This window comes from Pyrus communis, chromosome 9 (assembly GCF_041283825.1).
Source record: "Pyrus communis isolate YQ-2024b chromosome 9, ASM4128382v1, whole genome shotgun sequence".
In the NCBI taxonomy this organism is placed as follows: Eukaryota; Viridiplantae; Streptophyta; class Magnoliopsida; order Rosales; family Rosaceae; genus Pyrus; species Pyrus communis.
Genome location: NC_142573.1, coordinates 6,193,768 through 6,209,440, shown reverse-complemented (window position 1 = coordinate 6,209,440; position 15,673 = coordinate 6,193,768). Strand labels below are relative to the sequence as shown.

Here is a 15,673-nt window from a genome sequence, read left to right as displayed (position 1 = left end):
TTAATTTATCGTTTAGGTTTACAGGAGAATGGCATAAAGCCATCCTTGTTTATGCAATCACCATGTTGGAAAATCTTGGTCTTCCAAGGCTAAGTAAAGGAGTGCGTGATTACCATGTTGGAAAAGCTTGATGACACCGTTTTTGGTCATTTTCTGATGCTTTTATGAGCAATTTGGTTATGGAACGGGAAGATTGAGCAGTCCAACTTGACTTATGAGTCATTATAGCTATTGGACTAGTTAGTTTCACGTAGGTTTTAACTCCTATTGCCATAGGACCAACGAATATCTGTAGAAGTCGTGGAAATGCAACCGAAGTTAGCGGTTTAAATCTGGTGCTACTGCGATAAGGCTACGAGATTGATTCATCCATAATGAAGCCACCCACTTCACATTTTTTGGGAACCACAACCAGCTCTTAGTTGAAATGAGTTCAATTGTTTATATATAGAACGAACTACATCATATATGGCATGTTAAAACTACTTATTTGCTCCACAAGGCTTCAAAGGTGGAAGATGGTTCATTTGTTTATATAAATCAATTCGTACCTTAGTTGGAGGATCCAAAACTTCAGGTCACCATCCATTCGTAGAAAATAGCTTGCTCTTGTCTTACGATTTTAGCCAAATAGAATGTTAGAAAAGATTGCATGATGGTAAATGTTTAATTACTAACTGTGGGTTTATTAATCAATTTTAGTTTTATTGTTAGTTTCATTTTGTACTTAATGCTAATTATACAATAAAGTAAAAAAGACAATTCATATTTAAAATTTAAATAGGATGTAGAAAGAGGTTACATATGTTTAACTAAAATTTCCCAATACGTAATTCACTTGAAGTATCGCTACAAAACATCCTCAATGATTTTCTCGTGTACTTAATCAAATCGGATCACACGACCTTCTTTTATGGAGCACAAGGCCCGAAGGCCCATCTAAAAAGCACATAAACTTCGACCTAAAAACAAAAAAATGCAGAGAGAGAACATTGTTAACCAAGCTGTAATCTCAGAGAAGAATGAGATGTATAATGTTTGTAAAAGATAAGAAGAAGAATAAAGAAGATAGAGAGAGATAAAGAAGATTTAGAGAGAGAAGTAATCTTTCATTATATAGTTTATGTAACCTTACATTCTTACAATCTCAAGACTATATACTATCTTTTATGAGACTTATTGTTTAAGTCACAATGTAACTAACTTTAACAACCTTCCTAATCTTTTGACAAGTGTCTCCATATTTTACCATTGGATTACTATCCTTAACATCCCCCCTCAAGATTAGGAGAGGTGGAATCGAGACTAAGATTGCTACAATGAGTCTGAAAAAGAGGAGCTGATAACCCCTTGGTCAGTATGTCTGCATATTGCTCACTGGAAGACACAAACTAAACATGCAACTACTTCTTTGTAACTCGTTCGCGAACAAAATGAATGTCAACTTTATTGTGCTTTGTGCGTTGATGTAGAACCGGATTTAATGTTAATGCAATTGCTGACATATTATCACAGTACAGAACTGGGGAATGAGGAATATCAAGATGCATAAAGGTCAATAATTGCTTAATCCAATCCAGTTCAGCTGCAGTAGCAGCAAGTGCTTAATACTCGGCCTCAGTGGACGACCTGGAGACTTTTTATTACTTCTTAGAGGACCACGAGATAGAATTTGAACCCAAAAATATCACAAAACCATTAGTAGATCTTCGATCATTTGGGTCTCCGGCCCAATCAGTATCAAAAAATGCTCTGACAATGTCTGAATTAACTTTCAATCCTCCTCGAACATACTGAATACCTAAACGGATAGTACTTTTTAGATATCTGAGTATCCTTTTGATTGCACTAAAGTGAGATTCCATGGGAGTTTGCATGAACTGACTGATGCATGGCAAAGACTATATCCAGCCTAGTGAATGTTAGATACTGTAAGGCACCAACCACAATTCTATAAAGAGCTGGATTGTTATAAGGTTTCCTATCATCAAGAACTAATCGATTATAAGGCAGATAAGGAGTTGAACAAGGCTTGGAATCAAGCATTTCAGTCTTTGTGAGGAGGTCATTAACATACTTTTCCTGTGATAAAACCAAACCATCATTCTATGAAATAACCTGAATCCCCAAAAAGAAATACAGATGACCTAAATCTTTTATGTCAAACTCCTTTGTTAAGGCAACAATCACATCATCGATCAAGCTTGGAGCATTCCCGGTGATGATAATGTCATCCACATAGAGAAGCAATAGTGCAACAGAAGAGCCAAACTGTTTCACAAATAAAGATGGATCTGCATTAGTTGTTTTTAAACCAAGTGATGGCAAAAAACTTGTAAACCTGTCATTCCAGGCTTTAGGGGCTTGTTTTAACCCATATAGAGACTTGTGCAGTTTGCAAACATAGTCAGAGTGTTAAGGATCACTGAAACCTGGAGGTTGGGACATGTACACCTCTTCTTGCAGTACTTCATGCAGAAATGCATTCTTGACATCGAGTTGTCTCAAATTCCACCCAAAATGAGCTTTCATAGCCAACACAATCCTCACAGTTGTTGGCTTAACAACTGGGCTGAATGTTTCCCCATAATTGATGCCTTCCTCTTGATTGAATCTTTTTGCCACCAATCGAGCCTTATATCTCCCTATGGACCCATCAGCATTCTTTTTAATCTTGAACACCCATTTACAACCAACAATGTTTTTATGTGCAGGAAGAGGAACTAGAGTCCATGTAGACTGAGTATGGAGTGCATCTAATTCTTCTTTCATTACATCAACCCAAACTTTACACTTCAATGCAGATTTGTATGTTGCAGGTTCAACAATAGAAAGATCCACAATCCCACTTTCCTGAACAGTAGTAAGGAATGCCTTCTTTTTGGAAATACCACTCTTAGATCTGGTTTGCATTGGATGCAAATTCAATTGAGGAATAGATAACACTGCTGGATTACTTTCAAATTGAACCCCAAAGACCATAGAGTTCTTAATTGGAACCTCAGGAGCCACAAGGATATATGTAGATGAAGATTGTTCACTTGCATTGATGGATTATGAAGGTAGTAGGTTAGGATTAATGGACAATGATGATGGTGATGCTGGTGATGATGGTGAGACTAGCACATTAGCAAGATTAGGCATTGATGGTTGTATACTTGGTTTTGACACTTGTGATGTATGGAGACTTGGTGCATGTGTTGATGCAATAACTGAATAAGGAAATTCAGATTCATCAAACAAAACATGCCTAGAAATATAAACTTTCTTTTTGGTAACTTCATAACATATGTACCCCTTGTACTTTGATGCATATCCCAGAAAAATACACTTAATTGTTCTAGGTTGTAACTTTGTAGAGGTTAAGGGCCTTAAGAGTGGATAACAAGAGCAACCAAAAACTTTTAGGTGACTGACATTAAGGACAGAACCATATAGCATTTCAAATGGTGATTTCTAATTGAGAATTTGTGATGGCATTCGATTAACAAGATAGACTGATGTTTGACATGCAAAAGACCAAAATGGTGCAGGTAAGTGATATGTTTGAAGAAGGGTGATTGTAGTTTCAATAATATGACGATGTTTCCTTTTGGCCAAACCTTTCTGTTCTGGTGTGTATGGACAAGATAAGTGATGACTAATGCCTTTGGTAGCAAGAAAGGTTTGTAACTGGTGGCCTATATACTCACCCTCTTCATCACTCTGAAGTGTTTTAATGGACACTGAGAACTGATTAAGTACAAATTGATAAAAGGTAATAAATGTGGGACAAACATCAGCTTTATTGACAAGTGGAAAAATCCAACAAAATCGAGTACATTGATCTATGAAGGTAACATAGTACTTAAAACCTTCTATAGACAGACACGGGGCAGGACCCCATACATCATTGTGTACAATATCAAAAGGTTGGACAATGTATGTGGCTGAATCAAAGGGTAGCTTGCTAATTTTTCCCTCAATATAACTTGAACACATCACATGTATGGAATCAGGAATGCTAGATACATTTGGTTTCCTAAGCATAAGAGAAACAACTTTGTTGGATGGATGGCCTAACCTATGGTGCCACAGACTAGAGGTTACTGGTTTGCCAATATAAGCAGCAGAGAAGGCTTTGGTGTATGAGATGATGATGATGTGAAGGGGATGAGATACAATCCATCATTGCAGATACCTTTGAACAATATCCTCCCTGTGGCTTTGTCCTGAATCCAAAAACACCAAGCATCAAATATCAACCAGCAATTATTATCAAGATAGATCTTTTGTACAGAGAGTAAATTCTAAGATATTCTGGGCACATATAGAACTGAATTTAATTTTAGATTATGAAAAAGAGTCTGCAATATGGAAGATCCTTTATGAGAAACTTTCAAACCTTCACCACTAGCAGTTTGAATCATCTCAGTGGAAGGAAAAAGAGTTGCCAATGACAAATTCTTCAAATCTGCAGTCATGTGATTTGTTGCACCTGAATCTGTAAGCCAAACTTGCTGAGAAAAGGTTGAGTCCATTGGAGGTGCAGATGCATTGACATGCATAGCATTCATTGATCCAGAAGTAGAATTAATGTTGGCATTCCTGAAATGACAAAATTGTGCATTGTGGTTCTTTCTTCCACATATTTGACATCCTTCAACCATTGAAGATTCAGTGTTCCGAAATCTACATGTATTAGCAAGATGACCATACTTGCCACATATTTGATAAGAATTTCCAGAATTAGCCTGAATTGGTGAAGTTCCAAGAATCCCACGAGCTGGGTTTGGATAAAATGGCTTGTTGTTCCCAAATTTGGAACCATATTGGAGCTTCCCTTTACCTTTATTCTTGTTATAGAATGGTTTATACGAAGAACCATATTGAGTTCCATAGGATCCTTCAGAATTAGACCCAACAATTTGATTGTTGTAAGAAGACTGTTGTCCAGATTTCCCATTAAACTGTGTCTGAGAACCACTATTATCAGCAGCCATCGCAGTAAGAAAAGGGGTTGCAGAGGCATTCTCAAGCATTGCTTCTTTAGCAAGCAATTAAGATCTCAAATATTTAAGAGAAATAACATGTTCCCTGCCTCGAATGATTGATCTAATGGTATTATACTCATATGATAGGCCATTAAGAGTAAGAATTACTATATCATCATCATCAAACTTAACCCCAGCTGCAGAAAGATAGTCTCGAGCCTCCTTGATCCTTTGCAAATAGAGAGAAACATAATCATTACCCTTTTTAATATTTTGTAATTCTGACTTCATCTAGAAAATACTTGTTCTTGTAACAGTCGAGAATTGTTCCTTGAGTCTTGTCCATAGATCCTGAGCACTAGTACTCCCTATAACACAAGAAATGGCAGGTGGTGAGAGTGTTGCAATAATTAACTGCATCAATGCACGATCGTGCATCTGCCAGATCTTGTAGTCATCAGATTCTGAATCAACCTCAGACCCATTAGATGTAACCCTTATGAATTGAACAGGACAAGGTGCGGATCCATACACGAAACCCACAATTCCATGCCCTTCAAGAAGAAGCTGCATCTGAAAATTCCAAATCAAGTAATTGGTCTCATCGAGCTTTACTGTAACAAATGTTGAAACAGTGGAGATGAAGGATGTAATTGGAGACTGAACAATATGCAGTTGTGAAGCAGTAACCATTTCTGCAAGAAATCTGAAATCTTGAAGAAGAACAGCGATTGAGGACTTATATCGAACACTTGATGTGCACAGCAGACAAACACGAAGAAAACTGGTAGAGAGAAGATGAAGAACACCCAGAAACCAGAAATGACGACAACGAGATCAGAAATGATGAGCGGAAGCAATTCAAGATCGAAAATATCCAACCGAGCGATTAGCTATTTCGGCGACGATACTATGTTAACCAAGCTGTAATCTCAGAGAAGAATAAGATGTATAATGTTTGTTAAAGATACGAAGAAGAATAAAGAAGATAGAGAGAGATAGAGAAGATTCAGAGAGAGAAGTAATCTTTCATGTATATATTTTCTGTAACCTTACATTCTTACAATCTCAAGACTATATACTATCTTCTATGAAACTTATTGTCTAAGTCATAATGTAATTAACTCTAACAACCTTCCTAATCTTTTAACAGGTGTCTACATATTCTACCATTGGATTACTATCCTTAACAAGCACGACACACCCGAATGCTGAACAATAAGAGGGAGGGAAGACAAATGAGTCAGTTGAGTTCCCCTCCACAAAACTCAAAAAAGGCAGGAGATTATGAATTATCCAATCCCTCCTCCGTCACAAGACCAAACCTCACCTTTTTAACACCCCCTATCAGACAACCACCGAAAAAAAGAACCATGATCGTTAACCTCTCAGCTTCTCTACCCTCCTCTTCTTCCTTCTCTCTCATCAAGTTGTCCAATTCCAGATCATCCATCTCAGGTTTTCCATCAAAACCCAAAACCCACCTTCCAAAACCTCCATCTTCCTCCATTTGCTACTCTTTCTCTTCTCCAGACGTCGGTTTTCCGTGCAAGGATCGATTTTTCATCGAAAATGGCAGGTACCCACATGGGAAAAGGTTCAAGTTTAGGACTTGTGTGATTCCTGGGTTCGACTATGGCAACTTTGAGAGTGCTCAGTCGGTTTTGGAGGCGGCTTCTGTGCTAACGGCCATAATTGTTGTTCATGAGAGTGGTCACTTCCTTGCTGCTTATCTCCAAGGCATCCATGTAAGTAAATTTGCAGTTGGTTTTGGTCCAATTTTAGCTAAATTCAATGCAAACAATGTGGAGTATTCTCTTAGAGCTTTTCCTTTAGGTGGTTTTGTGGGGTTTCCAGATAATGATCCAGATAGTGACATTCCAGTTGATGATAAGAATCTGCTTAAGAACAGGCCAATATTGGATAGAATAATTGTGGTTTCAGCTGGTGTGGTTGCCAATATTATTTTTGCCTATCTTATAATCTTTACTCAAGTGTTGTCTGTTGGTTTGCCTGTACAAGAGGCCTATCCTGGGGTGCTTGTGCCCGAGGTTCGCCCCTTCTCCGCTGCTTCCCGAGATGGGTTGCTTGCCGGCGATGTGATCCTTAAGGTTAACGGAAATGAATTGCCAAGAGGAGGTCCTAATGGTGTGTCAGAGATTGTTGATGTGATTAAGCAGAGTCCCAAAAGAAATGTGGTTCTTAAGGTTGCGAGGGGACAGCAGGATTTTGAAATTGGGATCACCCCGGATGAGAATTATGATGGAACAGGCAAAATCGGAGTGCAACTATCGCCAAATGTCAAGTTTACGAAAGTTAAACCCGAAAGTGTTTCAGAAGCTTTTAATTATACTGGGAGAGAATTTTGGGGCTTGTCATTTAATGTTTTAGATAGTTTAAAGCAGACTGTTCTTAACTTCTCGCAGACAGGTAGCAAGGTTTCAGGTCCAGTTGCAATCATAGCTGTAGGGGCAGAAGTTGCAAGGTCGAATATTGATGGACTCTATCAGTTTGCAGCCTTGCTTAATCTCAACCTTGCAGTAATCAACCTTCTTCCGTTACCTGCTTTAGACGGGGGTACCTTGGCTTTCATCCTCATAGAGGCTGCCAGGGGTGGGAGAAAGCTCCCACTAGAAGTAGAGCAGGGGATTATGTCATCAGGGATAACTCTTGTTATTTTCCTAGGATTGTTCCTTATCGTTAAGGACACGCTTAATCTCGATTTTATCAAGGACATGTTGTAATTGCTTAAAAAATCGTAGAAGTTTAATGAAACTTGGGTTTCGGGAAAGCCCTGTGGCACTGGCATTAAATCATCTGATGTCTGAAGAAGGAAACAAACCAAGAACTTTGGGGATGCTTGACATATATGGTTACTTTGATTCCACAATGTGTAGGAGGTACTTCTGGCATCTTCTCTTTTCAAGTTGTTTCACAAAATGCGGTTCTTTATGGTCCTGTAAATCATAATTTTTTATAAATCCCGTTGGCAACATTGTCTAACATTTTTGTTTTGATTCATGATAGTCCATGAATATAACTGTTAATACTCAAATTATGTGGCAAATATTTGGTAATTGAGGTTGTGCTTATCCGAAAATGCGTGTGTAATACAGAGGAGTCATCACTGGTGTTTGATTGCTGCATACATAAAAAAAATGTCATGAATCTTACAAACACGCTCTTTGTGTACGAAATGGAACACCCTGAAGTAATGAGTCCGGCTTTGTTAGATTTGACGGATTCAAGACCTCTATTGGGACTTAGCTTTGTTAAAAGCAAGTAGAGTCATAGCATTTTTACCATGTGTGGTTTGCACTTCTATTGTATTGGGTTGGAATTTAAACACAAGTGGCGGCAACTTGAATTCACGATGCAGAAGGAGGTTTCTCGTCTTCCGGAGAATCAATGTAGTAAGGTTTTCTGTTTCCAGCACAATGAGTCGAAAGAATTGCGGAATTGTCTTGGAATAGAGATTTAGTACAGACCAATAGATACCTTCAGACTTCATGTTGGAGTTAGCTATGCTGAGTTGGTCTTTGAAAGTCAATTTTCCTTATTTGAATGCAAAAGGCACCAATTAATTTCAGGATCATATGGTGTACTCTGGTACCACTTTGGTCTTCAGATCACTCCTTGACTCGTATCTAAGTTGAAAAACTTCCATCTCGTGGGTTGTATGTCACCCTGCTCTATCTAAGAGAGAGGGAGAAGGGGGGGGGGGGGGGGTTGTGGTGGGTGGGGGTGTGGCGTTGGTGGCATACATCCGTTTCATAGAATTTACATTTCGTATCTGGGGTCATTGTTTTTAAGGCTTCTAGATACCTTTTCACAGAGCTTTCTGATGGGGGACTATAAAGTGTCGTTGAGATTAGGCTAAAGTTGTTAGGAATCCAATGCAAAAATGAGAAAGAGGGATTTAGAAAATTCTAGAGCGTTACATTTGAGAGAATTTTCAATTGACTCCATGATATGTGTCATTGAAAGTCCCTTGTTTGGGGCTTTTATAGTGCATGTGTAGCGTAACTAGCTTGTAGTGCTTGGGTGGTTTCATTGATAATGTTATAGGGATTTGGATCTCATTCGGATCTAAATTGTGGGGATTATAGGGATCCTCACATTCTAATCGTTTATCGTAAATCATGCGGTCATAAATCTTTTTAAATTTTTTTATTTAAAATTAAACACAAATAGTATCTAGCGAAAATTAGCCGCACAATCTATAATGAACGGTTAAGATATGAGGATCCTTAGGATTCCCACAAAGAGAATCCGAAGAGAATTTTCATACATGTTATAGTAGTGGTTTTCAACTATTATATTTAAATTTCCTTGGTACTATTAAAAGATATAATTCATATTCGGCTTTATTCTTAATAAGCTTGAAAGCCCTATATGGGCCGCAATCTTTTTTACTCCATTGTTGTCTCGTGATTGGAATGTTCAAATTCAACCAGGTATACATTTTTTTTTTTTTGAAATCCAATGTATCTTTTGTTATATTCAAATAAAAAAAATCTACATAAGTCATAAGGTTTGAAGTTATATCGTGTCCTTGTAGTTGTAGGTTTGTTTAATTTAAATTTGATTTCACATCCTTTCTCGTATGTTTAATTTATTTTTGTACAAAGTAATAAATAAAAAAAGAATTGGATTTGCAACTTATGCAATGTCTACAAGAAAAGAATACTGGTATTTCATGAAATTTTATACAAAGTATTTATTGGGACTCATTGCATGTTAAATTTGTAACTTATGCATTGCATGGTGCCTATAGCATTCAACAATACTCATTGCATGTTGTTCATTATGGTTTAATGATATTCTTTTTTACTTGTAAGTGAGAGGTTTTAAATTCGGTTCTCACCAATGACGAATTTGAACCACATTATTGCTAGCCCAATGTGAGACTTAGCCACCTTTCATAGTGTAGATAATATCGTATGTTTAAAAAAAAAAAAAAATTCATACCAAACAAAGCCCACAGCTAAATATAACAAAATACGATTATACTTCTATAACTTTTATGATGAAATTCAAAGGACAAATAATTGTGATTGATTCAATTGAGTTTCTCTCAACATTGTTTACTTATATTCCAAACAAGTACTCAACTTTTTCAGAAACAATATTTCCTAAAAACGCTAAGTTCAAGTATAATTAATACAGTCAAAATGCATATAAGTTTTCAAGGAAAGGCATTAAAGTTTTATTGAAAAAAAATTCAGATCCTTAATGAAAATAAAGGGGGTGAATATAAAGTAATCACAAAGATATAAAATAAAAAAAAAGAAGGTAACGTTCTTTTGATAGAAATACAAAATTGCCCTTGGCGTGCCCAAATAGCAAGAAAGGAGGGTGGAAATGACTAGATTTAGCTTCAGTGTGTAACTGCCATTTAGTACTACAGTTTAGTGGTGTTCCTCTTCATTTATAAATGAGAGGTCTTAAGTTCGATTCTTGTCAAGGCGAATTTGAACCACATTATTGCTAGTCCATTGTGAGGCTTAGTCCACTCCTCCATCTCCTAATATAGATAAAATCGTTTGTTAAAAAAAATGTTTCAGTGCATAAATAAAATTTCGCTTTTAAGCATATTGGTTCGCAAACATATGATGATAGACTCTTAAGATACGATGCGAGTCAAGTAAACTTCAATAGTACTACCTAATTAACTTTGATTGATAAAGAAAACTATTTGTATCATATTGTAAAAAGTCGTAGACTCACTTAGCAAATAAAACTTAAGCAAGCACTATAAGCTAATTGGTGGTGAATTTTCATAGTTTCTCTCTGTGTAATTAATGTAATTGAGTCAGAAAAAGAGAATTGGTGATAACTTTGTTTTTGTTCTCGTTCTTTTTCTTTCAAATAAAAATGCTCAAATATATTTAAATATAGAAAGAGACTTCAACAGAACTACCTACATAACTTTGATTGATAAAGAAAACTATTTGTATCATATTGTAAAAAGTCATAGACTCACTTAGCAAATAAAACTTAAGCAAGCACTATAAGCTAGCTAATTGGTGGTGAATTTTCATATTTTCTCTCTATGTAATTAATGTAACTGAGTCAGAAAAAGAGAAATGGTGATAACTTTGTTTTTGTTCTCTTTTTTTTTTCTTTCAAATAAAAATGCTCAAATATATTTAAATATAGAAAGAGAAAATCTTAGAGAATACATTTAAAACATCGAGGCGAATCATTTTCTTGGTAAGTTCGATGAGAATTTTTTTTAATATAATAACATACGACAAGAACTAATAATACATTGGTTCACATCGAACGTAACCCTAATATTAACTTTCAGTACTGATTGGATAAGAATGCTCAAAAAAGTCGTTCGTCTTTTAATTCCGCGTATCGCTTTAGTCTTAGAAAGGTGAGAGATTCTTTTGTAATTAACTCTCAATGGGCCCCATGTAAACTCTGAACTTGTGAGAGGTCCGACGAGCAATGCGATTTGTAAATGTGGTCAAATTAGTTTAGTGTATATGGTATATTTCAAATGTATTTCTTAAATTGTATCTTTGAAGTTTGACCTAGGAAGAAAAACAGGTGAAATGAATATGAATTGAATTTACAATATTTGGGTTATTTTGATATATAGGGAAAAAAATAAAAATAGGGGAAGGGTAAATGTCCAAAATGGTGTTCTAGAGTGAAAGAGAGGAAGAGTGTGTTGTAATAGCAATGAAGGGTGGACATAAAAAACGCGTCCACGGACGTACCACTTAGCATGCAACCCGGACCGAAATGGAAGCTCATACCTCTAAATAAATCCCCCCTCTTTCACACACACTCACCATCCCCACCAAAGCCCCAAACTTCAGAGACCCTCCTTTCTCCTATCATCCTCTCCCTTTCTCTCTCTATCTCTCTCTCTCTCTCTCTCTCTCTCTCTCTAGCTTTCTCGCCTTTTTCTCTCTAATCTGAAATCCATGTCTGAAACGAAAACATAGCTAGAATAGAGACAAGATCTTAGCTCTAGCTTCTTGCATCTGTCTTTCTCTCTTTAAACTCCGATTCTCTCCCCTATTCTTTCTTGCATTTCTTTCTCACATCCTGGGAGAGGAGAGAGAAGATCAACCCTTCCAAACCTTCATATCTCTCTCTCTTTCTCTCTATCCCAATTTAAAGTAACATTTCAAGCACCCCATAAATAAAGAAATCACATTGAACAAAACCAAACTCAAAGAATTAAGAAAGAAACATAGGTGGCCGATAACTTCACATATAACTAATAGAGAGCTAGGTAGCTGTAGGCCTAAAAGCCGTCATGATAATCAACAACAGCGGAGTTATGGACGGAGTTCATAAGACGGGAGGCGGCTCCCACCACCACCACCACCATCACCAGCGGGGCCTCAAGAAGGGGCCCTGGACGGGAGCAGAGGACGCGATTTTGGTAGAGTACGTGAAGAAGCACGGAGAGGGAAACTGGAACGTGGTGCAGAAGAATTCAGGGCTGGCTAGATGCGGTAAGAGCTGCAGGCTCAGATGGGCAAACCATCTGAGGCCTAATCTCAAGAAAGGTTCGCTCTCGCCTGAGGAGGAGAGACTCATCATCGAGCTTCACGCTAAGTTCGGCAACAAATGGGCTCGCATGGCTTCCCAGGTTAATTTTGTTGTTCATTCATTTGTTTTTGGTTTTCTTGGTTTTTTTTGTTTTTTTTTTGTTTTTGTTTTTGTTTTTGTTTTTTATATTTTATTTGCTCTCTATGGAATAAATTTTTCTCTTTCTTTTTTCTTGTCCCTTGGACTATACCTTTTTGTGTGATTTTTTTTTTTTCATTTTTGATCCTGATTGTGCCCCGAGTTGCTTTCATTTCCTCTTTTTTGGTCTTCTTCGACTATCTGTCTAAAATATACAGAAACTTAGTGGAGGATTCACTTCCTTATTCTATTTGATATCAAGTTATAAAATTCTAAATTTCTGAGTAAGTCAGAGACTCAGAGTTTGCAACTCCTTTTTGTAACGATATTTTGTTGTTGTACAAATCTTAGTTTCTGAGTTTTGCTAGCTCAAATCCTTTTTTTTTTTAATTAATAATGAATCCATTGTTCTTGTTTATGCCAAAATTTAATGTGTTCTTATTATATATATGGTGCTGATCTCATTTTTTTGACCAGATTCCCCATTTCCCTTAATTTTATTTTGGACCTACCTATTTGATAATCTTCTTTTTTTAATTTTCAATTTGTTTGACTTTCTCTTTCTCAGAAACTCATGTTCGTCTGTTACTTTTTTTTTTTTTTGGCATATTATCGATCATCAGTTACCCGGCAGGACTGACAATGAAATAAAGAATTACTGGAATACTAGAATGAAGCGTCGCCAGAAAGCCGGTTTACCAGTTTACCCTCATGACCTTCAACAAGAAGCAGCGGCTGCAGCCTTCCACCACCAACACCAACTTAGACATTCTTCTTCGTCTCCTGCTTGTTCATTCTCATCACTCTTCTCTTCCTCTCACCCTCGGAAACCTAACAGTTTCAGTCCCTCGCAGCTTTCTCTTTACGACCACATCACAAGTACTTTCTCCTCCACCTCAGACCACCAAAACCCTAATAACAATTACTTTCTTCAAAACCACCACCACAATTCTTCTTCTCTTTACTCCAATCCCATGACTCAATTCCATGGAAATGGTGGCTTTGCTATGCCTTTGTCCCCCGTTTCTCCATTCGGGTCTTCAGCTCTCTTCAACCAGAGCAACATTCCAAACCAAACCCTAATAGGTCAGTACAATTCTCATGGAGGGTTTGGTGGTTACAATAATCTTAGTCTGAGCTCCATGATCATGGGGCCTACTACTTATGACCCAACCCCTTTGGTTCAAGGGTCCAATCCAGAGCTCCCTTCAAACCAAACACCGCTGAGTATTAATGGCGGCAGTGAGGGTCAGATGGGGGGCTCAGGCTATACCGCTAATGAAGATCACTATGAAATTGCGCCAGTGCCGTCCCAAGGGAATAGTGGCCTCTTGGATGATGTTTTGGTGGAGGCTCAGAATATATCGAATAAGAAAGCAAAGAGTGGCGACAGCTGTTCGTCAGGGTGGTCCGGTCAAGAGAAAGGTCTTATGGTGGAAGAGGAGGAGGAGGAAGAGTCTGCTGAGCAGGAAGCCGAAGACACCGTGCAGGTCGAATCAACTTTGAAGAATAGCGGCGAGAATAGTGCTGAAAATCAGAGAGGTGGCAGCTCCTCTCTGTCATCAATTGGTAAATACTAAAACTTTTGCATGTTTTTTGTGTTTTAGTGTAATTAATAATTTAACAGTGTTATCAAAATTGTTCACCAAATTGAATAGAATAGTATGCATGTTATGGTAATTTAATTAACAGTTTTATCGAATTTGTTCACCAAATTGAATAGAATAGTATGCATTTTATGGTAATGTTATCTTGTTAGACTAATGTAATGCTTATGTTGCAAACATTGAATTTGTACAATCCATTTATAAACAGACTCAATCAATACTTTAAATCAATATACGATATGACAATATAAGCATTTTATGTTGTTAGATAATCTAGTGGGTTCAAATTTTAACTGAAATACTAACCGTTTGGAGAACAAAATTTAGTAAACAAATTTGACGAACGTACGTAGCAAGTCAATATTTTTTGTATCATTTGATACCAATATATAATATACTATCTAAACTTGTGGTTTTGTTGCACAGGCATGATACAAAATGAGGATCCATTAGAGGAGATGGATGATGACTTGTTGAGCCTGCTAAACTTTCCCTCCACAATGCCTGCAGTGTCTGAGTCATGGTACGCGCAGGGATGCACGTCTAACCGGGCATCGAGGTCAGGCGTGAGTACTAGTGACAATGTGAGTCTAGAGATAGCAAAATGCACCGTTGACGCCATCGGTCAAGACCAACACTGCGGCAGCATCTGAAGTTAAGCGCTCCCTAGGATCTTTATCCTGGAATGACATGCCCAACATATGCCAGAATTGAAAGCTCCACGTTGAGAACATCTGCTTCAACAGACTAGAGATAGTGAGAATGTCCATATGAAACTGATGAGGACTAGAGCTTAGTGTGCATATGGTTAATATGCTACAGAGTTTTACTAGCTAGTGAATCCGTCTCGCGGGGATTTATCTTTTTAGTTAGCTAGAGTTTTCATAATTAGGGCTAGTTATTCTAGCAGTAAGGAAGACAAAAATTGTCTTAGGGTTAATGAACCTTCTCTTCCATTTTAGTTCAGCGTTTATGTTGAAGTCTAGTAATTAAACTCAAAAACAAAAAAAAAATGTTGCTTATTATGTTATGCGTGTGTTGTATATATCATCAGTGTTTAACTTAATTGGAGTTTTAGTTTCAGCTTTAATGGCACCAGCTCTTCATGAGTTAGAACCATTTTATGGATTCTTGTTACTTTCATTTTATTTTATGTTTTTCTTTCATAATTATCGGGTGTTGTTTCAATTAATTTCTTAATTTCCATAATATGAGAAAATGCTAGCTGTTTGGATTAAACGAACCCAGTGGAGAAGTTGTATACATCAAAATAGGAACTCAACCAACCCAACTTGTACGCTAAAAAGAAGCTTTTGAGTTTTAAGTTTCTCCGGCCCTCACATTTTTCTGACGCTTTTTCATCTATTTGGGGCGTTTTCTTATCTACACTTAAATCTAACTTTTATCCTAGTTTTCGTACACACGCAATGCCAA

The 15,673-nt window shown here is 37.1% G+C and overlaps 2 protein-coding genes and 1 pseudogene across 3 annotated transcripts; 2 read left to right on the top strand and 1 right to left on the bottom strand.

Moving 5' to 3' along the window:
• Positions 1–3,765: 3,765 nt before the first annotated feature.
• Positions 3,766–6,161, bottom strand: LOC148694123 (uncharacterized). The gene is made up of 2 exons (XM_088700487.1): positions 4,385–6,161; positions 3,766–4,211 (listed from the first exon to the last, which is right to left on the bottom strand). Exons 1-2 carry the CDS (start codon positions 5,019–5,021, stop codon positions 4,168–4,170), a joined length of 681 nt encoding a protein of 226 aa, XP_088556613.1. The 5' UTR covers positions 5,022–6,161; the 3' UTR covers positions 3,766–4,167.
• LOC137740086 (putative membrane metalloprotease ARASP2, chloroplastic pseudogene) lies at positions 5,998–8,073 on the top strand (annotated as a pseudogene). Its single transcript, XR_015966900.1, has one exon. The product of XR_015966900.1 is annotated as a putative membrane metalloprotease ARASP2, chloroplastic pseudogene (transcript).
• A 3,712-nt stretch (positions 8,074–11,785) lies between these two features.
• On the top strand, positions 11,786–15,329 carry LOC137738863 (uncharacterized). The gene is made up of 3 exons (XM_068478336.2): positions 11,786–12,594; positions 13,256–14,201; positions 14,666–15,329. Exons 1-3 carry the CDS (start codon positions 12,256–12,258, stop codon positions 14,890–14,892), a joined length of 1,512 nt encoding a protein of 503 aa, XP_068334437.2. The 5' UTR covers positions 11,786–12,255; the 3' UTR covers positions 14,893–15,329.
• Positions 15,330–15,673: the final 344 nt, after the last annotated feature.

What these genes read in the sequence shown, in the direction of transcription:
- LOC148694123 (XM_088700487.1), bottom strand. Translation starts at nt 5,021, where the DNA reads ATGCTTGAGAATGCCTCTGCAACCCCTTTTCTTACTGCGATGGCTGCT. An exon ending in TCAAACTGCTAGTGGTGAAG is followed by an intron (nt 4,212 to 4,384) that starts GTTTGAAAGTTT and finishes TTTTGGATTCAG; the next exon opens with GACAAAGCCACAGGGAGGAT.
- LOC137738863 (XM_068478336.2), top strand. Translation starts at nt 12,256, where the DNA reads ATGATAATCAACAACAGCGGAGTTATGGACGGAGTTCATAAGACGGGA. An exon ending in GGGCTCGCATGGCTTCCCAG is followed by an intron (nt 12,595 to 13,255) that starts GTTAATTTTGTT and finishes ATCGATCATCAG; the next exon opens with TTACCCGGCAGGACTGACAA. An exon ending in CTCCTCTCTGTCATCAATTG is followed by an intron (nt 14,202 to 14,665) that starts GTAAATACTAAA and finishes TTTGTTGCACAG; the next exon opens with GCATGATACAAAATGAGGAT.